Genomic DNA, 25,385 nt, shown 5'->3' with positions numbered 1-25,385 from the left:
GTCAAATGATTGTGCAAATAAAGTTTGTTCCTTTTCAATCACACAAAATTACGATGAATATTTAGGCTCGCTGAGATACTTTTCCATTTTAAATGTACACACTGATGTTTATATAGACTGTTAGCCTGTTGCTTTAAAGCAAACATAAAGCTGCTATTCTTTCCATTCAGATTACATTTATAAACTAACTGAATAAATAAGTATTGAATTAATTATTTGAATGAATTAGGCATTTTAAATATCCATATGCAAATTATGATAATTAAATGCATTATATGGAATATTTTAATTATGCAAAATTAATTGACAGCTTATTTAATATGCAAAAAATATATTTATTAAGCATTTATTTACCTTTTTTTTATTTACAACTATTGAGCATGTAACTTGTATGAACATGTTTAAATTGCAGTAAAATAATGCAGCAATTTTCAATTTGTGAAATTTCTACAGAGAGAAAAAAAGAGAAAGATGGTGTCTCTCTGGCTCTCTCTATCTGATACTGATGCACTTAGCATTATTATTAGTGTGTGTGTGTGTGTGTGTGTGTGAGAGAGAGAGAGAGAGAGAAAGAGAATGAGTGAGATTATGAAACATGAATAACATTTTTGTGGAATCCTGGTAAAAAGTCAATAAGTGTGTAATGTAATATGTATGTAATGTGAGTCGGGGTTGAATGCCTTGCTCAGAGGCAGGTGGGCAGCAGCTGTGGAGGGAGGAGAGACTGTTTCTCATTCTCTCTCCCCACACAGTTTAGGATTTGAACCAGCAACCCTCCGCTCACCGGTCTACTTCTCTAACCTGGAGGGCTTTAGCAGGGTCTTATGTACTTCTGTGGATCTTCTATATCCCTTTCTGACACGTGTGTGTGTGTGTGTGTGTGTTTCCTGCAGATATCAGGATGTCCAAAGCAGCAGAGGAGGAGAAGCCTGGGGCTGACTATCCAGGGGACAGCTCAGGTACGCCCAGACACACACACACACACACACACACACACACACAGTCACATTCATGTTTACTTGTGTTCAACCAAATTTCCTTAAATGTATTTCCTCATCACAATCCGATATCTTTGCGTATTATCCCTTTCAAACAGTTGTGTTGAGTAATTTTAGTCATCACACACACAGCACCCACACACACACACACTCACACACACACACACACACACACACACACACAGTCTAAGTGGCTCTCATGTCCTTTTGTGTTTCAGACTCTGACAGAAACAGCCCTGATGATCAGGTTGGTGTTCTTCCATTCATTTTAAACTATGACACTTAACAACTGTATTAAATTTAATTTTTAACTTGTAACACTAGGAATATAATCAATATGGTTTCTGTAAACTGTGATTTTCATATTACAATGATACAATTATAAATAATTAAGATGCAAGTGTGATATTAAAACATTCAAGACAGAAGCAATTTCTTAATTAAATCATCACATTAAAATGTACTGTTACTCTTCAGGTACCTTGGTGTTTGTAAACGATGCATCCTTCCCAAAAACGTGTGTTCCAAGAATATGAATTTTCAACACAAAATTAGAAAAATGTGGCAGCTGCTCTGACAAACTGATGGCTGGGATGAAAGTAAAATGTATTATTGAATATTGTTGAAGTGTTTTTTTTTTTACTAAAATCGATTCATATATAGATTATTTCATATATAGTAAAACATCCATCCACATACCTTATAGTGACACTTTTTTCAGTGTGATGTGGATCTCCATTTGGTCAAATTTTTTCCAGGCAAGACTTAGACCTACAGTGGCTTGAACATTGTCAATATGAGATGTACAGGCTTTACTGGTTTCTACTGTCTGCTGTTGATGTATGAAGCCAAACAACAAGCACAGCGTTGCCCGGTGAGAGTGCCATGTAACTGTGATTACCGGGAATGTGTCGAAACAGATTAAAGCTCTGCGCTCAGACTAAATCTGCCATCGGCTGGTGTGGATTTGCATAATGAAGAGTGATGTGTGTGTGTGTGTGTGAGCTGTTTGATTTTATCGTCCTCTCTCTGCTGCAGGTCCAGCCGATGAAAACAAGCCCCTTCAGCCTCTCTCCCGCCCCGGCTGGCAGCAAGGTGAGCGAGCTCCGACATGCAGCGTGTGTGTGTGTGTGTGTGTGTGTGTGTGTGTGTGTTTCTGCGTGCATCTGTTACAGTCTGGCTGTCCGCGTCGACGTCGACACTTGGGTGAAACTCTTGCAAGCGGCGCCTAATATGCAAATCAGCATGTTTTCACCGTGACGACATTTGCCACACCCACTTTACTGAGAACTGAAGAGCCGGTTTGAGCAGCTGCACATGTCACAACACAGGGGACAAAGATAACACTCACCTCTCTGGAGAAAGTTTTGATAGAGCTGTTTGAAGAAAGAAAGAAAGAAAGAAAGAAAGAAAGAAAGAAAGAAAGAAAGAAAGAAAGAAAGAAAGAAAGAAAAGAGAAAAACACAGCTTACTGCAGAGAGACAGAGTGATAGACGTAAAGATGTCCAGCAGTACAGCAGTGATGGACGGGTAATGACAGAGTGGGCAGGTAACGACAGCTGAAGGTCAGAGGTCAGCAGCAGCTTTGGAATGTTCCTGACACCATGGAAACGGTGATGATGGACGCTTCGCTCCGGACCGATGACCGATGACCGATGACCAGTAAACACTTCATCTCCTGTGAAGCAAGACAGCGAGGCACTGATCAAGCATCTGCATGTCTTTTTGATTTCTTCTTTCTGATTTTTTTTTTCCTTCTCACCTGCACAGTCTGATTTGTCTTCTGCTTCTGTGTTTTATTCTACCTAAATTAGAACCAGTAACTGCAAAATCGACCTGTTCTCTGGCCCTGAATTACATTTTTATACCGTGAATGTTTTGCAAATACGGATCCTACGTACTTTTAGCATATTATCACTCTGCAACATTAATAATGATGTGGCTGCTGAGACTTGGGATCTGCTGAATATGCATTGATCTCTCACTGTGTTTTGCTGAATATTGAGACGAAAGTATTCTGTTGAGATAATGCATTGCCCTGACCTGATTTGTGTGTGTGTGTGTGTGTATGTGTGTGAGAGAGAGAGAGAGATTAGAGACTCTCTGCTGCCAATTCTTTGTCTCTTTGAACTTACTGCTGTTGTCTTGGCCAGGTCTCTCTCGCAAAAGAGATTTTAAACTCTACCTGGTTAAACAAGGATTAAATAAATTATACCGTCTATATATTATACAGCAGTAGCCTTTGTAGAACCCGCCTCCATCTTGCACCTATCCTATATCACTCCGATAAACCTTTCCAAACACTTCCTCCTGTAGGTGGAGCAGCAGTAGAGCGGCGGTGCAGCAAGAATCTAAAAAGTCAGATTTTGTGAAGCAGCTCCCATTGCTGAGAGTGTGTTACTGTGGGAATGTGACTGAGGTGAATGTGGGTTAAAACGCGGACACCTGGTGAAGAAAACATGTGTTTGTGGTCTCCTTTAGGGAAAGAGTGAGGAAAGCTCTGAGATGACCCAAAGCACCGCTGCTGCTGCTCCTCCTCCTCCTCCTCCTCCTCCCTCCCAGCAGCAGACCCAACACCACCACACACAGCTGATGCTGGCTGGCAGTCAGCTAGCAGGGGTGAGAGCACACACACACACACACACACACACACACACACACACACACACACACACACACACACAGACACAGAATCTACACGTGTACAATATCCTACGCATCGTGTTCGCACATACACACACACACACACTCCTCACAATGTCTGGCAAGCAGTCAACGATCAGGAGTGAGTGAGGGCTGGCTGACCATTTATTGCAGCCAATATGACTCAGCTCCTGCTTTTCTTCCTCTGCTGGATGAGATGAGCTTGAAAGCATCGTCTTTGTAGGGCCACGATCTGTGTATCTGTGTAAAAAAAAAAGTTTGTTTTTGAGAAAAGCACTTAGCTGACTTCTGATGGACCCATACCATACCCTGACCAGCATTTCTATATATAAGATTTTACATGAAAAGGGCTTTGGAAATATGGCAGCACCACACTACTGAGTATACACTTCATAATGTACAGAACTTCAATCTGCTAGCACATTTTGGTCCAGATTTACTAAAACGGTGTGTGAAAAACACATGAAGAAATAGCTGAATATGAGCATCAGTTTGCCCTCAGCAACTGCTGTCTTACTGCTGTCTTTTCTTACCCATAAAACTAAAGGAGTAAACGCTCCAGGGTTTAAATAAACTGCTCCAAACGCACCCTCAGTCCATGGTATTACTTTACTTTAGAGTGCCATTGTGATAAAAATACAAGCATGCACTTGGCACACAGGAAAATACATAGAGAATGTGCAGTAGTTCAGCCGTTTAAAAGGACAAGCAAGCACTCGTAGTAAAATAACAGTATTTATAGTACAATGGCATACCGAAGCTAAACATTGTGTGAGTTAAGTGGGTGGCTTTTCTTGCTTGTCTTGCTCTGTCATGCTTTTACTGCCTGCTGAAATACTCACCTACACCTAGCTGACACCGCTCTGTTCTCTCTCCTGACTAACACCTCTTTCTTTTGTGCTGTCTTTCATTCTTTCTACCTTCTGCTCTCTTCTTGGGTTGACTGTCCTTTTTTCTTCTTTTGGCTCCGCCGCTTATTTCTTACCTCCTCTCCTCTTCTCCTTTTTCTTTGTCTTTTTCTTCTGCCCTTAAATCCTTTTCGTCTTCGTCCTTTTCCTTCCATTCTTCTTCCACCTGATTGTTCTCCTCCCTCCTCTTCTTCCTCCAACCCCTTCCTCCTCCTTTCTGCCCGTTTCCATCTTCATTCCCACTGCTGTCCTCCTCTTTTTCCTCTCTCTCCGTTGCCTCCTCATTCTCTTTTCTCTCCTCCTTTACCTATTTCTCTTCTCCTCCTCCTTTCTTCCTCTTCCTCCTCCCTTTCTCCATCTCTTCCACCCCATCTCCTCCTCCTGTTCTTCCTCTACATCTCCTCCCATCTTCCTCGTCGTCCCTTCAATCTCCCCTTCCTTTACCTCCTCTACCTCCTCTACCTCTCCTTCCTCCTCCTCCTCTTCTTCCTCCTCCTCCTCCTCTTCCTCCTGCTCCTCCCCCCCCAGCTCGCCGCTCTCCTCCCGGCCCAGCAGCAGTTGCTCCTGCAGCAGGCTCAGGCTCAGCTCCTGGCGGCGGCCGTCCAGCAGTCGAACGCCGCCCACGCCGCTCACGCCGCCCACGCCGCCGCGCAGCAACAAGCCAACCAGCAGCAGCAGCAGCAGCAGCAGAGCCAATCACAGTCCCAGCAGCAGCAGCAGCAACAGCCAACCAAACAGGAGCAACAAGTCCAAGCCCCGCCCCCTCCACAGCTGGCCCTGTCGCAGCCAATCCAGCTCACCGCCCAGGTATGAGCAGCCAATCAGTTTGAGAGCTGCACTGAATGCTGTATGCCTGTTTCCTGAATCACTTTTCTTTTCAGAAACGCATTCATTCAAATGCAGTCTTTTTTTTCTAACCCTATCTTCATATAACTTAGGTCAGTTTAACAGTACTTACTATGATGTATAATGTATATTGAAAGGTTGATGTCAGGTGGATAAACTTTTATCATGCAAATAAAAATGTGAGTTTAGGTGGGTTTACCCTCCAGTGCATCCCTGCTAAAGGTCCTTTGACCCTACCATTTTGGTGATTTTAATGTTTTTAATTGAAGGATGCTCCTCTCTGGGTTTATGAGCCTTTATGACACTTACCTTTTCATGAAAACTTTTCAAAACCCACTGCAAAATTTTAAAATTTTAATCTTTTTCTTGGTTGCTGACGTTGTTGAAGTTGACTTTGACGTTTAGTTACGAGGTTGCCACCCAGCAGCATCAGCAGCGATATGCCTCAGCCTCATGTCTTGAAATGAGTCTCTATAAGTTTGTGTATGTGTGTGTGTGTGTGTGTGTGTGTGTGTGTGTGTGTGTATTGCAGGACATCCAGCAGCTGTTGCAGCTGCAGCAGCTGGTCCTGATGCCCGGTCATCCTCTCCAGTCTCCTGCCCAGTTCCTCCTGTCTCAGCCAGCACAGGCACAGCAGCCACAGCAGGGTGAGGTCAACTTACACCACAGATAGCTCTGGTCCTCACTTCTGATTGGCTGAGTCACAGGCGGAGACTTTGTAAAATGCCTGATAAACGCATACAGTAACAGTTAATCTAAATATTACTGTGCTCACCCACAGTCATCACTCATACTGGTACTTATATGTCACTTAGCAGCCACTTGTAGCGACTGTTCAAGAACTACTGAACAAAAATATAAACGCAACACTTTTGTTTTTGCTCCCATTTTTCATGAGTTGAAATAAAACATCTAAGACTTTTTCTATGCACACAAAAGGCTTATTTCTCTCAAATTTTTTTCACAAATTTGTTTAAATCCGTGTTAGTGAGTACTTCTCCTTTGCCAAGATAATCCATCCACCTGACAGGTGTGGCATATCAAGATGCTGATTAAACAGCATGATTATTGCACAGATGTGCCTTGGGCTGGTCACAATAAAAGGCCACTCTAAAATGTGCAGTTTTATCTTGAAAAAATACATTTATTAGACACTGAACTATGGATCTCACATGACTAGGGCTACAGATATGTATTTTTTGAAAACCAGTCAGAATCTGGTGTGAGCACCATTTGCCTCATGCAGTGCGACACATCTCCTTCACATAGAGTTGATCAGGTTGTTGATTGTGGCCTGTGGAGTGTTGGTCCACTCCTCTTCAATGGCCGTGCCAAGTTGCTGGAAATCGGCAGGAATTGGAACACGCTGTCGTACTCGCCGATCCAGAGCATCCCAAACATGCTCAATGGGTGACATGTCTGGTGAGTATGCAGGCCATGCAAGAACTGGGATGTTTTCAGCTTCCAGGAATTGTGTACAGATCCTTGCAACACGGGGCCGTGCATTATCATGCTGCAACATGAGGTGATGGCGGTGGATGAATGGAACGACAACGGGCCTCAGGATCTCGTCACAGTATCTCTGTGCATTCAAATTGCCATCAATAAAATGCACCTGTGTTCGTTGTCCGTAGCTTATGCCTGCCCATACCATAACCCCACCGCCACCATGGGGCACTCTGTTCACAACGTTGACATCAGCAAACCGCTCGCCCACACGACGCCACACGTCTGCCATCTGCCCGGTACAGTGAAAACCCGGGATTCATCTGTGAAGAGAACACTTCTCCAAAGTGCCAGACGCCATCGAAGGTGAGCGTTTGCCCACTCAAGTCGGTTACGACGACGAACCGCAGTCAGGTCAAGACCCTGGTGAGGACGACGGGCACGCAGATGAGCTTCCCTGAGACGGTTTCTGACAGTTTGTGCAGAAATTCTTTGGTTTTGCAAACCGACTGTTGCATCAGCTGTCCGGGTGGCTGGACTCAGACGATCTCCCAGGTGAAGAAGCCGGATGTGGAGGTCCTGGGCTGGCGTGGGTACACGTGGTCTGCGGTTGGATGTACTGCCAAATTCTTGGAAACGACATTGGAGACGGCTTATGGTAGTGAAACGAATATTCAATTCACGGGCAACAGCTCTGGTGGACATTCCTGCAGTCAGCATGCCAACTTGGGACATCTGTGGCATTGTGTTGTGTGATAAAACTGCACATTTTAGAGTGGCCTTTTATTGTGACCAGCCCAAGGCACACCTGTGCAATAATCATGCTGTTTAATCAGCATCTTGATATGCCACACCTGTCAGGTGGGTGGATTATCTTGGCAAAGGAGAAGTGTTCACTAACACGGATTTAAACAAATTTGTGAACAAAATTTGAGAGAATTAAGCCTTTTGTGTGCATAGAAAGAGTGGCAGAAGATACACATTTGATTAATATTTATGGTTGATGCATTATGGTTAATATGTAATTATTTATGATTAAAATTAAAAGATTTACTGAACATTTGCATGTGTTTAATGACAATGGTTTGTTACTGTCATTTCATAAATGCAATAAGTCACTCTTTATTGCTTGAGGGTGCTGCGCATGACATTTATAGACATCATTTGGTCTCTGCTTGATTAATTAATTTGTCGGTTGGTTGGTTTGTTGATTGATTGATTGATTGATCAATTAATTGATTAATTGATTGATTATCTTCCTTTCCCAGGTTTGCTCTCGACACCAAATCTGATTCAGCTACCTCAGCAAAGCCCAGGGGGACTCCTGACCACCCCGCCCCGCCTGGGACTCCAAGCACAGGTAGGAAACCTGTGTGTGTGTGTGTGTGCGTGCGTGCGTGCGTGCCTGCGTGTGCGTGTGCGTGTGCGTGTGCGTGTGTGTGTGTGTGTGTGTGTGTGTGTGTGTGTGTGTGAGGGAGAGATGGAAGGTGTATATGAGTGAGACAGACAGAGGTCTCGTCCAGCAGACCTGCTGCAGGACGAGGGGGACTTGCCTCTACAAGCAAATCAAACAGATCTGTTTGAATCTGTGCTGGTTCATCGATCCTCTAACAGCACACAGTCTATCAGACTGACACTCACCACTATCAGCCTTTCTCTGATAAAAAACACCTGCAGAATGCAAAACACTCCATTGTCTTTCAAGTCGAGCTCTGCTTTACCAGACAAATGTTGCACAGCAGCAAGTCACTTACATTACATTAAGTTTTAGGCATTTAGCTGATATTTATTTCCAGGGTGACTTATATCCAGAGTAGAGAAGAGTTCAGGGATCAGAGCCATAGTGGCCTGATTGCATTCCTTTAGAGATGGGCTGGGAAAAGAAATAAAAATAAAAGCCAAGGAGGAGAACAGAAGGAAAATTTTGCCTGATAATCTTGTATATTAGAACCTTTTTAGTAGCAGTCTGATACTTGTGAGGTGGCTGAGCAGTAAGGCTGGACTATAATATAATATAAGACATATAATTTACTTATTTAAATAGTATGACTATATACAATATATATTTATATATTTTTGACATCTCTGTATCAAAGTAGGTTTGACTCAAAATGCTCAATTCTTACCTGATATCCATTCCTAATTATTTACAATGGGGATTCTTTAAATTAGAAAATATATATGAAGGATTTTATTCCAAGATGCTGCATATACACTATGTCTCCATTTTTAGAAACATTTTTGAAATGAATTACACAATAGCTCAAAAATATAAATGAGCATTCTAACCAATCTTAGTATTTGGTAGAGGAAGGTGTTGTTATAGATAATAACATTTATATATAATAACTCGTTTTGTCATGTCAGCTATGGGTATCAAATGGTGGTGTCAAATTTCATTTTGGAACAAAAGCATTTCTATATCGCTGATGGCAGTTTTGTAAAGAAAAACAACAACGTATTGCCTTTGTGGGAATCCATACTGGTTTTAAATACCACCCAGCCCTTTAGTTATATTCTAAATTACTCTTTATCCATTTTGGAAAAAATAATTACCTAAAATTCTTCCTTCAATATCTCAACCCCAGCCTAACTCAACACTGTTATGATTTTGGAAAAAGAAAAGAATTGTGCAGTTGTTTCCATGATCCAATTTCCATGATCTGCCCAGCGATGATTCCTTCACCTGTTTGGTAGCTGCTGAATTCAAAACACATGCCACAGCAGCTCTTCTTCACAACAGGCGCAGGTTCCTGAATCCATTGAGCACCTTGGGCTTTGATAATATATTCACCACCGAGCCAAACAGCTCACCTTCTTTCCTCTACCTTTATCTTCACTAACATCATGCATGAATGCATCCTCACACATCCAAGGGCTGTTATAGATCTTTCATTAGGCGGTGATGAAGTCATGTCAAACATGCCCTCGTTTTCTATGTATTTTATGCACAGAGACGGCTAATGTAAATGAGCTGTGTGGCAACAGATATCATGCATGTTGCCTCGCCAATTAGTCGATTCTCCCAAGGCACCCAGGGTCAAATTCCTTCTTTCACGTTATGTTTCATCTTGTTGTCTCTCTGTTCCTCTGCTGGCCGAGTGGAAAGCGAGGGTTAAATCGTATTTGCAAGTAATTCTTAGTGTTTGTTTTATCCTGCTTGGAGTACCAGATGGGTGGATACTCATGCATAATGCCTGTCAAATTAGTTGATTCTTTCACGGCACCCAAGGTCAAATTCATTGTTTTATGTATGTTTCCCAGCTGATCGCCTTGTGTGTATTCATGGCACAGCGGCCTGGAAAAACCTTGAAAACCTTGAGTCCTTCATGCAAAGAACATGTCATGATGCCAGAACTGATAATTGTCAGTGCAGAAACGACCATAGTAGTATGTATATGATGTAGTAAACAATGTATATGACTTAGTATAGGATGTATATGATGTGTATATATATGTAGTTTGTACATATGATGCAGTATGGTATATGACATGTATATGATGTCATGTAAAGCCCTTTGAGACTTGACTGTGATACAGGGCGATATAAATAAACTAGGCTAGACTAAACATGTTTCTTTCAATTCCTGAAAAGTGGAGATGTTTTTTGCATAGATAGACAATATTTTTTTATTAATTTATGGGGAAACACATGCTAAAAAAACAAAAAAACAAAAAGGCATGTTCAGTAAGACATCCATGTGTGTCTTGTTCATTGTCATTACAGAGGGAGAAGAGCAGTGAGGTGGCGGTCAGCAGCAGCGGCGGCTCCATAGTGTCCGGCGGCGGCATCGGGGTCGTGTCGTCCGGCGGCGTGGCCTCGGCCTCCAGCAGCACCATGGCCTCCTCGCTGACCTCCGGCTTGACCCCCGGGGGTCACGGGGGTCATGGGGGTCACGGGGGTCACGGGGAGGAGCCCAGCGACCTGGAGGAGCTGGAGCAGTTCGCCCGCACCTTCAAACAGAGACGCATCAAGCTGGGGTTCACCCAGGTAAAACAGGGAGGAGAGACAGAGAGAGTGTGTGTGTGTGTGTGTGTGTGTGTGTGTGTGTGTGTGTGTGTCTGTGTGTGTGTATGTGGTGTTATGCCGCGACATTTCTTTTAACTGACAGACAGACGCTGGGCAGACAGGACAAGTTTGAAGTTGCTCATCCTCATACTTTTACATCCCACTCGATTCTTGAGAAATTGGGTGTGTGTGAGTGTGAAAAGATGTGTGTGTGTGTGTGTGTGTGAGTGTGAAAAGATTTGTGTGTGTGTGTGTGTGTGTGTGAGTGTGAAAAGATTTGTGTGTGTGTGTGTTGGGATGGAGTCTGGTGCATGGGGGGATTAGGGTGTGTTGGTGATGGGAATGTGAAGGATGGTTGTGCGAATACAGCAGTGTGTGTGTGTGTGTGTGTGTTTTAGGGTTGTGTTTATGTTTGTCTGTATATTAATGTGTTAACCGATACATGAGTTTGTGTGTGTGTGTGTGTGTGTGTCTATGTGTGTGTCTCCATGCTCCCCACCGTGCCTCAGTCTCATTCTCTCTGTCATCATCAGGGAGACGTCGGCATGGCGATGGGCAAACTGTACGGCAACGACTTCAGCCAGACCACCATCTCCCGCTTCGAGGCGCTCAACCTCAGCTTCAAGAACATGTGCAAGCTGAAGCCGCTGCTGGAGAAGTGGCTGAGTGACGCAGGTGAGCACCCACACCTAGGCAGAGCGGGTGTCCTGCACCCGGGTGACACGGGGCGCTGGTCTGCCTTGGGTCGGGCCTGAGATTTCCCTCAAAGGTTGAAAAAGCAACGTCAATTTTGCCTAGTTCCGCCATTATTCTTTTTTATTTTTTACTTAAAGTTAACTGTTTTCCTCCAAATGAATATAAATTGTGCCAAGTTACACTGAACATCATCCAAATGTTGTGTAACTTTTTCAAGCAATCATTAATGATTAATGATGATGACTGAGCTAAACATGACAACAACTGGCACACATACTGTAGATGACAGTTTGTTTTTCTGGCAGCAGGCTCAACAGAGGATTTCTCAGTTTCTCTTTCTTTAAAGAATTACAAGTGTGTTCATATGTTTGGGAGCCACATGCTGTTTTTGTACATACATTTGTGCAGTACAGACATTTACAAAACATTTTAGGCATTTAGCTGATGCAGAGTACTTTAGAGACTCATTCTGCTGCTGCACTCATCAATCTGTCAACAGTTATTGCAACAGTAGTATGAGCCTCAAGCGGGAGACATCTTTGTTGCTGAGCGCTCGTTGCTGTGGTGTTTCTGCACTGCACTTCCCACCAGAGATCACTTGAGTTTGAGTTTCTGTAGGTGGCGCTCTTTTCTCTCTCTTTGCTTTGTCTGTTCAGTCATGGTGGCTATCGCTGCTCATGCTTGGCTTGGTAGCTTGGTATGATAGCACTCGCTTTGGGGAGGTTCACGCACAGACCGGGTTTTGGGTTAACCGAATCTGTTATCTTGTTGGGAGGAGATTGTAGTTTTGTCTGGCAATTTATCCCATGTTACAGATTTAGTTTGCCGTTTTGGATGGTAAGTGCTTCTTCCCTGTAATACTTTGAGAGATGGTGATTGTACAGCTGTTGGAACCAAATTGCTGGTAGGCATAAGCAACCCAGGTGTCCTCTTTTGACCTTTTTTTGTTTTAGTTTGTTGTTGTTGTGCAGTGACGTGGTCAGAGCGGTTGTCTCGGGCGCACTTCCATGACTGTCTAGGTGATTTTCAGCGTGCTGGGAGTTAACCGGGTCATGGGTTTAGTGCTTAAAGGGTCCCACCAGTTCTGTTTATTCCTAACAAACCGCTCTTAGTACTCAATACTTGCCTCACTGCCTTTCTTTCTCTGTTCCTCTGTGTATCTATATCTGTTGACCTGCATGTTGTCACGTCTCACGCTCTCTCTCTCTTTCTCCCTCTCTCTCTCTCTCTCTCTCTCTCCCTCTCTCTCTCCCAGAAACCATGGCGGTGGACAGCATGCTGCCCAGCCCCTCCTCCCTCTCCTCCCCCATGGTGGGCTTCGAGGGGCTGCCCGGCCGACGCAGGAAGAAACGCACCAGCATCGAGACCAACGTCCGCGTGGCCTTAGAGCGCAACTTCATCACGGTAGGACGTCTGTCTACCATCTATCTGTCTGACATCTGTCTATCCAGCTAGCTCGCTAACTAACCAGCTAGCTAACTATCTTCATCTGTCAGTCTGCCCAGCAAGGTTTACATGACATGCAGCTTCAATGTCAACCTCAACAAGCACAACATTGTCACAATATGATATTATGGCATTCAAAGAAAATAATATTTAAACAGCTTTGGAAACTGTTTTGAATTGGTATCAGAAAGATATTTAGGTCCTGATCGTCTCAACTTTGGTGCTATATGTACACTGGTTTCAATGTTGAGGCAGTCCTATCAACATCTATTCAATGTCAGAATGTTTGCTGGGTGTCCATTAATTGATTTTGTGTAAATCTATTCAATGTTTTTTGTTATCTAAACTTGATTTCCCTCCACCACCCCTATATCCCAAACCCAGGGTCAAATCTTAGATAACTTTCTATCTCACCATTTTCCCACCAGAGGCGTTCCTTGGAGATCACACACTATGTTCCCATGTTTATTCCTCTATCTAATGTGTTTTCTCCCTCAGAACCAGAAGCCTACCTCGGAGGAGATCCTGCTGATGGCGGAGCAGCTCAACATGGAGAAGGAGGTGATCCGCGTTTGGTTCTGCAACCGCCGGCAGAAAGAGAAACGCATCAACCCCTCCAGCAGCGCCACCCCTCCCCTGCCCAGCCAAACCTCGCCTGTTGTGACGCACAAAGCCCCCTGCTATAGCCCGCACATGGTACGGTCCACCAGCACCACCTGCACCACAGCCTGCAGATGATACGATCCACCTTGTGGCCCACATCTATCTATCTGTCTATCTATCTATGAAAGCATCGACGAAAGAATGAAATATGGCCGACATTGGCTGACATTAAAGAGTAATAACTTCTCTCTCATCACTTCTTGAAAGGCTCTTTTTCCATTTTTCTTGTGGATGTGTGTTCTGACATTCAAGAAGCTGATTTATTCACTTCAACCCAGCTGGTGGAAATGCACCTAATTCACATTTTATGTTTTGCAACATTCAAAAAGTTTGCCTAAAATTTGCTTGGCAGGAAATATAACTAGTGTCATTGTGTCCCTCTGATTCTCTCTCTCTCTCTCTCTCTCTCTCTCTCTCTCTCTCTCTCTCAGATATCCAGTCAGGGTCTGTCCCAGGTTACCACCAGCCTCAGCACAACAGGTTAGTTGTATATACTGTGTAGTCTGGTCTGTAAATTATTGAACTTTGGTGTTGTTGGTACCCGAAGGTCAAATACAGGAAGATTAAACTGGTCCTGACTTTACTTCGGAGATGTAGATATCTATATATTGTCAAAGCCTGCTTGATAAAACATTGCAGGTTAGTACTTACAGGCCTAAAAATGGTAAATCTCATTACAGGCTTTCACGAGAATCATCATTTTGAAAACATGGGTCCTACAAGAAAAAGCCCGAAATAGAAAATGATCATAAAACAATGATGTTTTTCTTGACAACATGAAAGCACTCGGCCCCATCTTGAGTTGTTTACTTCCATGAATCGTGACTCATCCTCATGATTTATAGACCGCTACAGTATGAGGCTTCCCAAGCTTCACAGATATGACTGATGACCTGACAGGTTACAAACACAGCTGGAAATTTATTGGTCCATTGAGCCCGGGGCTAATATTTTCCAGCCCCAGCTAACACAAAATTGTCTCTCTATCCTGAAGATGAATGGAGTTAAAGGAGATTCTTTGACTCCACCTCTGATTGCTAATGACAAATTGTGTCAGCAAAGAAAATCTCTATATATTTATTACTGCAGTGAAACCACCACTGATAAAGCAACATCAAATACATAAAGCACAACCTTCTGCACAACACCAACAGCATCTCTTCTTCTTCTCTTGCTCTCAGCCACCAGTCCGTCACCTTCAGCGTCCTGCCCTTTGACTCCTATCAGCTCGGCCGCAGTAGGCTCCGCCTCTTCTTCTGTGACTCCGCCCCCTCATAGCACAGCCAGCCCCGCCCCTCCCAGCCTCGGGGCCCACGGGCTCAACACTGGGTGAGTGTCCATGTGCAGTATAGTGGTAAATAAAAAGGTGGGTAGATCCATCATAAGGTCAAACAAACCAGTAGAAACGAAAAGCAGATTTAGAGCAACTAAATATAGACTCTACCATCATGTGACAGTATAACGATACATTTATGCTTTAAAACATCTGAAAAGGGTTTGGCTGCATTGGCCACTTCATAGATAGATGGAGGATATATGATACAGTTTTTTATTACAAAATTTTAATTTCCACAATGTGAAAAAGGCTCACCTACTAATCTAAAATGAATGAAAGCACAACATATGAAACAAATTATGATTATTTTTAAAGTATAGTGAGTCATTTGAGTTGAGTGATTACATTTTTACAGACTGGATCAGACTGGAGATTTTGAGCTTCAGCTATTTTGTAATATAACTCTACAGCTGCTTTTGTAAGAGTAAAATATTCTTCGGCATACTCAACACACTCTGTCACTGGGAAAGGGCTCTACCACCTGTAAACATCTTAAACTCAATGTTCTCTAGTAGATATTTACTGGGGAATACATGTTATTTGGTCGTTGACGGTATGTCACACTACCCTGCTCCACCAGTTTGGCAGCAAATCCACAGGTTCCCACACATGTCAAGACGCGTGAAATACGTTTTGAGAAATATGTGCACAGGCAAGAGCATGCGGCCTCGACTTCGAGAACAACTGACAGGTGCAGAGCAAAAATAAAAGAAGCTACTTTACTTTTTAAACGACATCAACATAACGTAACGTGAGACTGAATCCATCGGGCTTGTAGCACTGATTAACCTGCCTGCTCCTCTCTTTTTCTCCACATGTGTGAATGTGTGTGTGCGTGTGTGTGTGTGTGTGTTTGGGGTCCATACACACATTTCAGGAACACAATGATGGGAGTAAGCACAGGGATCAACCAGGCCCTCATTGGCAGCAATCCCCTGGCTACCATGCAAGGTGTGTGTGTGTGTGTGTGTGTGTGTGTGTGTGTGTTTTTGTGTGTGTGTGTGTGTGTGTGTGTGTGTGTGTGTGTGTTCCCTGCAGCTCAGTAAGTCTTCATGAGTCTCCATTTCTAAAGACCAGTTGCCATTCCCATTTCACCCTTCTTCCATTCTGTCTGAAATGAATTTCCTGTGTGATGCCAGTCGCCACCAGCGAGCGCACTCCTCCTCCTCCTCCTCCTCCTCCTCCTCCTCCTCAGCACAAACTTTTGAATCGCTCAGTATGGTGAAAGATTCAATTTGATTCTCATACAATAGACTACCATTATCGCCGAGTGACAAGAGCCCCTTATGGCGAGGCTTAGGAGGCCGAGTCAGCTTACAGTAAACAGTTGAACAGGCTGGCCTCAGTATAAAATCCACACAATCCGCCGCTCTCAATATCGAGACCCGTTGGCTAAATAACTAGTTTCCACTCAAAATTCCCTTTTAAGAGAGATTATCTGCTGTCGAATCAATTAAGCATTACAAATAGGTTCGTCGAGCTCTGCTTTAAATCCGTCATTTGGCCCAATTTCCCTTTTACCGCCGATTCAGACCTTCCCCTTTTCTCCCGCTCCGCTCGCCGTCACCCCAGCCTCCGGGCCGCGTGCTGATGAGAAGGATACAGTCTGTTATGGAAACTGCCGGTCTGGCACTGCCGGCTCTGATGGAGTCAGGCTGAGGGAGGGAGAAAAAAGAGGAGCCGCGGAGTGAAAGGGAGGTGGGGGGTGGTGGGGAAGCAGAATGAAGAGCGTGTGTGAAAGGATTTGAGGTGTGATTCCCTCTGGGGCCGCCCATGTTAAGAATGTATTCACCCATGCCGGTATAATGGATAAAAGTGTCAAACCACCGCATGTGACACTGAAATTCAAAAGTCGGTGGCTGCTGCACTCTCTGTTAAAGAGGAGTTCAGACAGATAGACAGATGTTATTCTGCTAAATATAGCTGTATACAGCTGTATTTTAAGATTAAGATAAAAAAAAAATGCAGGTATTCTCTTATTATCTCTTATTGCAATATAATTTAATGATTGTAGGATTGCATTTTCCTCCATCTTGAGTCTTAAAACTCACAAAACAGCTAGAAATACTAATAATAATTAATAATTAATAATAATAATAATTATAACTAATAAACATTGTTTTAATTCAAAAAGGCTGTGGCAGCTATTTACTTTTGATTATTTTTTAAACATTTTACATTAAGATTACCTGATTTTAGTGCGCAAAAGGCAGACAGGCACCGCATGAGACAGAAATCCTTCTTTTTCACACTCAAACATCCCGGTCAATTCATTTCATCAACACGTGAAAGAGTGTGCAGGTGTGTGTGTGTGTGTGTGTGTGTGTGGATACTGCAAGCTCTAAACAACCTTCTCCTTCATTGTCGTATTCTTTTCACTTTAAATCACTTCCGAATATGAATAGAAACTGCGATTCACTTCCAAACGATAGAGCTTTCTCACTCCTTTCTTTATATACTTTAAGAACTTTTTTTAAAATTTATTTCTACACTGTATATAAGAGCCGTTTATGAGCAAATTGGTTTCAGTTGTCAAAATTAGAAGAATATCCGCTTCAAACACTCTTTCTTCATCATCTTCATCTCCACCAAGCCAGGACTTTAATTAATATTCCTCCTACTGACTGCACACTGACTGAATCTCTTTTCTTCCTGTCTTTTTTATCTTCCACCCTTCTCTTTTCTTCTTCTCCCCCACTCTTCCTGCTTTTCTTCCCCTCTAATCCTCCTCTACCTCCTCTCCTTTTATCTCCTCCCTTTCACCCTCCCCACCCTTTGCTCCTCCCTTCCATTTTTGCCATTTTCTCCCATCTCCTCTCCTCTCTCTGTATCCCTCTTTCCCCCTTCACAAACCTCTCCCTGACATTTTTTTCCTTCTCTCTTCTCCCATCTACTTTGTTCCTACTCTCCTCTCTTTTTCTTCCATCCTACTCTTCCTCCTGTCTTCTCTCTCTCTCTGTACGCTCTTTTTATCCTTCTCTCCCTCTTTCCCTTCCTTCCTTCTCCACTCCTGGATCTCGTTTTCCTGCTCTCCGCTTCACTATTTATCCCTCGTCGCTTACTTCTTCACCCTCTCTTTTACTTTCTCTCGTCTCTCCGCCCTTGTCTTCCCCCTCTCTTCCATCCTCCTCCCTCACTCTCCACCCTTGTCTTCCCTTCTCTTCTTGTCTTCCCTCTCCACCTTTGTCATCCTGTCTTCCCATCTTCCTCCTTCCTTCTCCTCCTCTCTTCCCGTCTTCTTCTTTCCCCCTCCACCCTCGTCTTCCTCTCTTCCCTCTCCACCTTCTTCTTCCCCTCTATTCTCGTCTTCCCCTCTCCTCCCTCTCCACCTGTCTTCCTCTCTTCCCTCTTGTCCTCTCTTCCCTCTCCTCTCCAGCAGCCCTGGCAGCCAGTGGTGGCCAGCTGCCCATCTCCAGCCTTGAGGCCGGAGCGGGTCACATGCTGCTGGGCGGACCCCCCCCCTCCCTCCGCCCCTCCCTCTTCCTCAACCGCCCCACGCTCCTCCCCATGGCGACGGGCTCCATGGCCGCGGCCTCCGGCCCCGCCATGGGATTGGTCGGCGTGCCGAGACCCGCCCTCTCCCGGTCCCCGCCCCCCGGCGCCGGCGACCTCATGAGCCCCACCTCCTGCCCCGAGGACTCCGTCTCTCCCTGCTCGAGCCCCGCCTCCTTCTGCTCCTTCAGCGAAGCCTCGCCGCCGCCCCTGGGAGGGACCATGGCCGAGTGACGCCCGACGGACAGCCAAAGCATCCTATCAGAGGACGAGGAGGAGGAAAAAGGAGGAAGCTGAGCGTTCGAGGAGCTTTAAAAAAAAAAACAAATTTACAACCTCGCCTTTCAACCAAAGCCATCTCTCTGTCTGATCCGTCTCTGCTTTCGTCTCTCTCTCTCCCCGCTGAAGTCTACTGAAGCCAAAAATATACACAGATGGATGAGGGGAGGAAGGAAAGAGAGCGAGGGAGGATGGAGAGGATAGAGAGAACAGGAGAACGGAGGGGGAGATTTGAAACCAAATAATAATGATCTATCGATACAGCTGGAGAGGTGGCAGTGAGGAGCGCGTTTGCTCGGCGTCGGAAAAACGAAACAACATGCTTTTTTTTTTTCAGCTGGAGAAAAAAAAAACTCGATGAGGGCAGGGATGAGAAGACAAATGAAACTGTGTGTGAAAGAGGGGTGGCAAAAAGAAAAGGAAAGACTTTTTTAACAAGCCTGGAAAGTCGTGTGGTTGCAACCAAATAGAGAAAACGAGACGCTAGAAGGGAAACACACAAAGACAAAAATGACAAACATGCCAAAATCTCCAAATACCAAAATACCAAAAACTGAAAACCAAAAAAAAAAAAAAACAACAAACGGAGAGAAAAGCTTTAGTTCAAAAGACTTTTAAATCCTGATCTGTCCAGGATCCGTTCAGTACTCCATTCTACTACATGCCAAACTTCATCCATTTCACTCAGGATTTCTGTTTTCTGTTTATTTTTGGTTTATCATTTACCAAACAAATATTTTTCTATTTCTATTGTTTTTGTATTCATCATTCTTTAGGGTGTTTCTTGCCAAATGCATACGGTTTGATGTTAATGTTTTACAGCTGATCCCACATGCAGAATATCTACCTACCTCTCTCTTAACAGCTTTACACTTCTAAACCTACTTCATATCAAAACTGTGTCAGGTGGTGTTTGTTTTAACCAGCCTGGTGTACCAGATGGGTGGGGTTTGCTACATCAGGACTATGCAGAGAGTGCCAGGTAAGATGTCAACCCCTGAAAAGTATAAAAATGTACTTTTAAATACTTTCCTGTGATTGCCTGAGCTTTCTGGCACTTGTTAAATTGTACTATGTGGCAAACTCCACCCATCTGGCACATGAGGAGAATAAAACAAACCATAAAATGTGTTTGCAAACTCCCATCTGACCCAGGTTTTCTTTAAGTTAAAGTTACTACAATGGTCAAATTCATGTTACTTTCATGTTACATGTTACTGTTATATTGTACACAACAATTTATGGATTATTTATTTCTTCATTTTCCTGCCATTTGTCGCTGTTTAAAACAAACGTATTTATCAGGATCTTCATCATCATCATCATTATCATAAACGCTATCAAAATCGTCATCATTCTTTTAAACATTTGTTCCAACAGAAGACATAGTAGATACTCTGAACAGTGTTTATACTGCCTGCAACGAGCATACTCACTCACACACACACACACACACGCGCACACACTACAGACGACCGTGGGGAGGTACTGAAACCAAAATAATTGTCTCGCCTTTCTCCATATTTATTTGCCTTGTTTTTATTTGACATCCTTCCATACATACCCCATACCACCATCACCATGTCATTTTCCAGACTGCTCACCCACCACCAGACAGTCACTCTTGGATACCAAAGCATCGCCTCTGGCAGCGTTGTCTCTGGATTCGCCCGGGAGACGAGTGTCCAGACAAAACCTCAGCAGTGTCAAAGGAAAAAAAAAGCAAAACAAAAAAAAACCAAAACACACCACAAGCATAAGAAAGAGTCCAAACCAAAAAAAAAACAACAAAACAAAGAGGTGAAGCGGCGGCGTTCCCCCTACTGCCCCCAAACCCCTGCCCTCCATCCCTCCCTCCCATCTGCCCCTCTCCTTTGCCTCCAAAGATCAGATCAAAGGGCCAAAAAAAAAAGAGAAGAAGAAGAGGAGGAGGAGTAGCGGTCAGGATGGAGGAGCCAAAGGTATGAAAAGCTGCAGGGGAAACCGAGGGGAGGAGGAGAAGAAGAAGGAGGAGGAGGAGGAGGAGGAGGAGCGCTTGAAGCGGCGGACCAAAAAACCAAAAAGTAAACCCAAACCAAAACCTACTGATACTGCTACTAGTTATGTATGAGTGACTGAAGCGATCCGCAAACCAAACCAAATACAAGACGTGAACAAAGAGGAGGAGGAGGAGGAGAAGAGGAAGAGAAGGAGGCGCTGTCTGTCTGTTCGTCTTTAACTGTGATTGCTGTTCTTGTAATAGGCAGACAGAGAAGAGCTCGCTCCTTCCCTCGCTCCCTCGGCTTTGTTCACACTTTCTTTTCCTGGATGGATAAAATATGGAATAACCTCAACAAACTTTGACTTTAAGAATATATATTTTTCGTTTTTGCTTTCCATAGTGTGTCTGTTAATGATAATGTATGAATTTGTCTCATTGCTTTCTACTTATTATGCGGTGGGTGGGAGGGGTCGGGGTGGAGGGGGAGGGGGGGTGTATTGCCTATTTTCATATCTTCTCGTCCCTTTGGTTGTGCTCTGGGTTTTATTTTATTTTATGGTTGGAAATAACTGTGAAAATGTAGCTTCCAAAAAAAATATGTTTTAGTTGATCCAGAATGTTGTGAAAAAAAATAAGCCAAAACTGAATACCAAAAGCAAACCTTTTTAGACATACAACCATACCAAATAGAACAACCAAACCAATGCACAATGATAGGAGTGGGCCAGCTCAAGTGTGTGCACCTGAGTGTGTGTGTGTGTGTGCGTTTGCATGTGTGTGTATACGCATACGTGCATGTATGCGTGTGTGCTTGTGTGCGTGCGTGACTGCGTAGAGATAGTTCTCTAACATATAAACCAAACCATAAAATACACAACACACACACTCTTTCTGTCACAGGAACGTGTTGGACAAAAAAAGTGGGAGTCATAGCTGAACTGAGAACGTTTAAAGAACCTTCCCGTCTTTTTTCCATCATACCGATCGATTCTGACCAAAACCTCGTCATTTGCTTCACGACAGAGCTGCTAACGTCTTGCTTGCCAGGGTGCGGCTCTCCAATACAGTCTTGTAGGGCCAGTGGACGCTCAAAAAATCTCGAGTCTTTTCCAACATCTTGACACTCTGTAAAAAGACGTACATATTTAGTTTTCAGTTTATCCATGATTTGACAACTTTCACTATTTTGCACTAGCCTACTTTACGCAGCGGAGCATGTAGTCAGGCAGCTGCAGCCGGCCGGCAAAGAGGAAACAAGGAAAGACTTAATGTAAATTGGCCTTATTCACATGGCGGCCATTTTGAACACATATAAAGTTAGCGTTACTTCAACACATAAGCAAGGAGTTCAGATTGACTGAACAGTTCTCAAATTAGCGAGCAATCTTGGGAACAACAACCACAACTTGAATTTAGCAGGGAAGTTAGTTAGCTAGCTTACTAGTTAGCTACTAGCTATCTAGGCTTAGACTAGTAAACATGTGCCAAATATATTAAAATGTGAGCATCCCTGTTGATTCTTGAGATCGATTTGTTTCTAATATGTTTTTCAGTGGAGAATCTGTGAAATGCTAAATGTTTGTGTGATATGCATCTTGGTACACAACAGTCCGACATAGCTGGGCTGGACTCCCACCCCGAGTGTTCAAAATGGCTGCCGTGTGAATAAGCTCAATATAAAAACTTACTTAAACTTCAGTGTTCAGAGAGGCTTAACAGTTATCAAATTAGCCAGAAGTCTTGGGAACAACGACCACAGCGACCGCTTAAAGTCAGCATCAAAGTTAGTTACCTAGCTTACTAATTAGTAAGCTACTAGCTAGCTATAAGCTAGACTCTGGTAGCTAACGATAATGGGCCAAATACATTAAAATGTGTCAATAAGAGTGAGCAATCAATGTGTTGAAAAAGTCACACTTTGGGTGCTTTTGGGGTTTATTTTTGGAGTGTGTATTGTCCCATTAGGCTGTAGCCTATTGGAGAGCCACTACTCAAGTGAGACTTAAGTAGCTCTACAGTAAAACAAGTGATGAGGTTTTGGTCGATAGGATGGAATAAGATGGGAAAATAGCGTCCAGGTCAGAAATGTCCGGAGTTATGCTTTACTGTAAATGGTCACAGGCACTGAAGGCAACCAATGATGAGGACGATGGGGGGAGGGAGTGGGGGGGTGGGGGGGCGTCTAAGCTGGAATAAAGGCTGGCGACGCCCACTTTTAGAGGGAATGTATCCATTAGTTCTTCTATAGATTTTGTAGGGGGAAAATCTATGTTCCACCGCTCTTACTTGTTGCTCATGTATAAAAAGGCTGGGATTTTATCCTTCGATGACGACTGATGACGATGACTTGATTTTAGAACCAAAAGCTTTAAAACTCTTTATCTCTCATGGGCTCTTTGTTGGAAAAAATATTTGTATTTATTGTATGAGGGAGGTGTGTGCTTTTTTCGGGTGGGGGGGGAAATGGTCATTTGTATTTTATGAACTTGTCTCTCGCCTTGTTAATTTATTGATTTAATTTATGTATTTATTGGATTCTATTTAAGGTTTTCTGGATCTTTGTAATAGTTTTGGGGGGTTGTTGTGAGGCTTGTATCTGCATAGAGAGGTGTTCTTGAGATCAAGACAAGAATAGAAGATGCCAAACGAATGTTTCAAACCAAAACCAAACCTAAAGACTGTTGCAACACGAGACGCAGAGAGAGAGACAGCAGCAGGGAAACACTGACGGAGGAAATTACTGTTTTGATTGCTTTAATATTTGGTCTCCGGATGTTCACCGCTATATTTGGAAGATGGACACTCCCAGCTGGTTAACATACTGTATGTATTTCTTGACTTATTTCTCTGTTCAGTGAATTTCCTCCAGTCACGTTTCCTCCTTTGCTCTGGTAAACCTCTCTGATTTCCTCTCTCCCACTTCAGGACGAGGGCTTGACTCATACCTCTGATACTCTGATGAAAAACCAAATAGACATTCAAGCTTTAATTAAAAAAAAATAAACAAAAGACGTGACTTGTCTGAACTCAGGAGTGAGGGATTTGAAACTGGCCCTAGCAAGTTAGTTTGATGAACTAGTTGACAAAAAAAAAACAGAAAAACAAAGATTTTCATTATTACTACCAGTTGTTCTTATGGCTTTAAACCTCAGAATACACCACCACTCCTTTTCCTCTCCTTTTCACTGTGCTTGTCCCTTTCTGTGGCGGAGCCGGGAGTCAGGAGGGGTGCTGTGGATGTATGGCAATGTTTTCTAGAGGGGAGTATGTGTGTGTGTATCGCTGCTGTCGGGTAAAAGCCTCGTAACTCTGATTTTGCTGTTTTTCTTATTTGGTTATTTACGTGCTGGGTGACCTTTGGGCCTTTGCAGCCTGTTAAAAACCCACTCCAGCATTTCAAAACTACGTTTCCGTCCAAATGAAATAAGAAAAGAAGCGTTGATTTTGTCTTCATTTATGAAAAACGGACTTTTTGGAGATACTGTATGTGCTTTTTGATCCGACAGCAGCAGTTCTGTATGTGCAGACTGCTGTGGTGGACAGAGAATGATACCAAAGTTAAAAACTACCACAGTGAGGCGCTACACATAAACGCAACACACACACACACACACACACACAGTCATTCCATGTGTATATAAACATTCAGGACTCTTGATAGGGACTGTAATTGCTAAAATAAAGGTATCCAACGCCTGTGGTTAATATCAAAAGACTGTCAAAATAAGAGCACTTCGGGCCGTGACGGTTTTTCTACTGTAGTTCTTCTGTGGCTGTGAATGTTAACTTTACTACTCTGCGCATATTGATGAAATCCTCAACTTTCAAAGTCACCATGAAACATAAGAGATCCTTTTTTTGGCCTTGAGAACACAAACAAAACGTAATATCTGAATACCAGAACGGATAGAGTGAAAAAAAACAAAAACAAAAAAAAACACGAGAGAATAACTTCAGTCGATATTGTTTGCCCCATGTTATCCTTCATTTATTTGGGAGAAATTTAAAAGAAAAAAAAAAAAAAGAAAACATTTTCCTTTCTATTTTTTCTACAATGCAGCTTAAATCCAAAGGTTGATAAGAGGACAGCAAAGATAGATTTTACTGCTAAAGAAAAAAAAAACCTCAATAGTGAAAACCAAAGAGCTCCACTGTATCTTCTCACCTTAATTTTCTTTTCTCCGCATTGTACAACTCCCACATTTTTATGACAGTTGTAAAAGCAACTCCAAAGGTGTTCTTTAATATAGCCTAATGATGATGATGATGACGACGATGAACATAAAAGATGAAGCAAACACTGCTCTGTAAGCTTTAGTATCTGTTTTTTGGGTCCTTTTCTGTTTTAAAGTATGCTTACAATATGCTGTTTTTTGACCTCAAGGCTCTCTCTGTCTGAGTTGACGATATAACCTGATTCTGTTGGAAATGTTTGGGTTTTAAACTGTTCTCTACTGTCCCTTACTCATCGCTATCTGTGTGCCTGTTGTTTTGGGGCCTGGGGAAAGGGGACAAAACAAACCAGTAAGTGTTAGGAATAAAGTGCGAATTTAGACCAAAGCCTGCTCTTGTGTCTTTTTTTTTTTTTTAATTCATTTACTTTATTTAAGAAGATGTTTGT

General features: G+C 43.2%; 1 protein-coding gene across 1 annotated transcript in view; it reads left to right on the top strand.

The window, feature by feature from the left end:
* The window catches only part of pou2f2a (POU class 2 homeobox 2a), a 68,717-nt gene extending 49,979 nt beyond the window's left edge, over positions 1–18,738 (top strand). Inside the window, exons 2-16 of the mRNA XM_071546575.1 lie at positions 894–959; positions 1,217–1,245; positions 2,037–2,093; positions 3,480–3,617; positions 5,099–5,377; positions 5,949–6,063; positions 8,131–8,222; positions 10,590–10,853; positions 11,405–11,546; positions 12,823–12,971; positions 13,512–13,709; positions 14,108–14,156; positions 14,858–15,005; positions 15,890–15,963; positions 18,392–18,738. Of these exons, the coding sequence (XP_071402676.1) occupies positions 894–959; positions 1,217–1,245; positions 2,037–2,093; positions 3,480–3,617; positions 5,099–5,377; positions 5,949–6,063; positions 8,131–8,222; positions 10,590–10,853; positions 11,405–11,546; positions 12,823–12,971; positions 13,512–13,709; positions 14,108–14,156; positions 14,858–15,005; positions 15,890–15,963; positions 18,392–18,738 (2,147 nt within the window). The remainder of the gene's footprint in view (positions 1–893; positions 960–1,216; positions 1,246–2,036; positions 2,094–3,479; positions 3,618–5,098; positions 5,378–5,948; positions 6,064–8,130; positions 8,223–10,589; positions 10,854–11,404; positions 11,547–12,822; positions 12,972–13,511; positions 13,710–14,107; positions 14,157–14,857; positions 15,006–15,889; positions 15,964–18,391) is intronic.
* The last annotated feature ends 6,647 nt before the right edge of the window (positions 18,739–25,385 follow it).

Source organism: Centroberyx affinis, unplaced genomic scaffold (genome assembly GCF_046629955.1).
Source record: "Centroberyx affinis isolate AG114_WGS23_722 - 3 ecotype Tasmania unplaced genomic scaffold, CSIRO-AGI_Caff_v1 ptg005327l_1, whole genome shotgun sequence".
Classification (NCBI taxonomy): domain Eukaryota; kingdom Metazoa; phylum Chordata; class Actinopteri; order Beryciformes; family Berycidae; genus Centroberyx; species Centroberyx affinis.
This window is presented reverse-complemented; position numbering and strand designations above follow the sequence as displayed.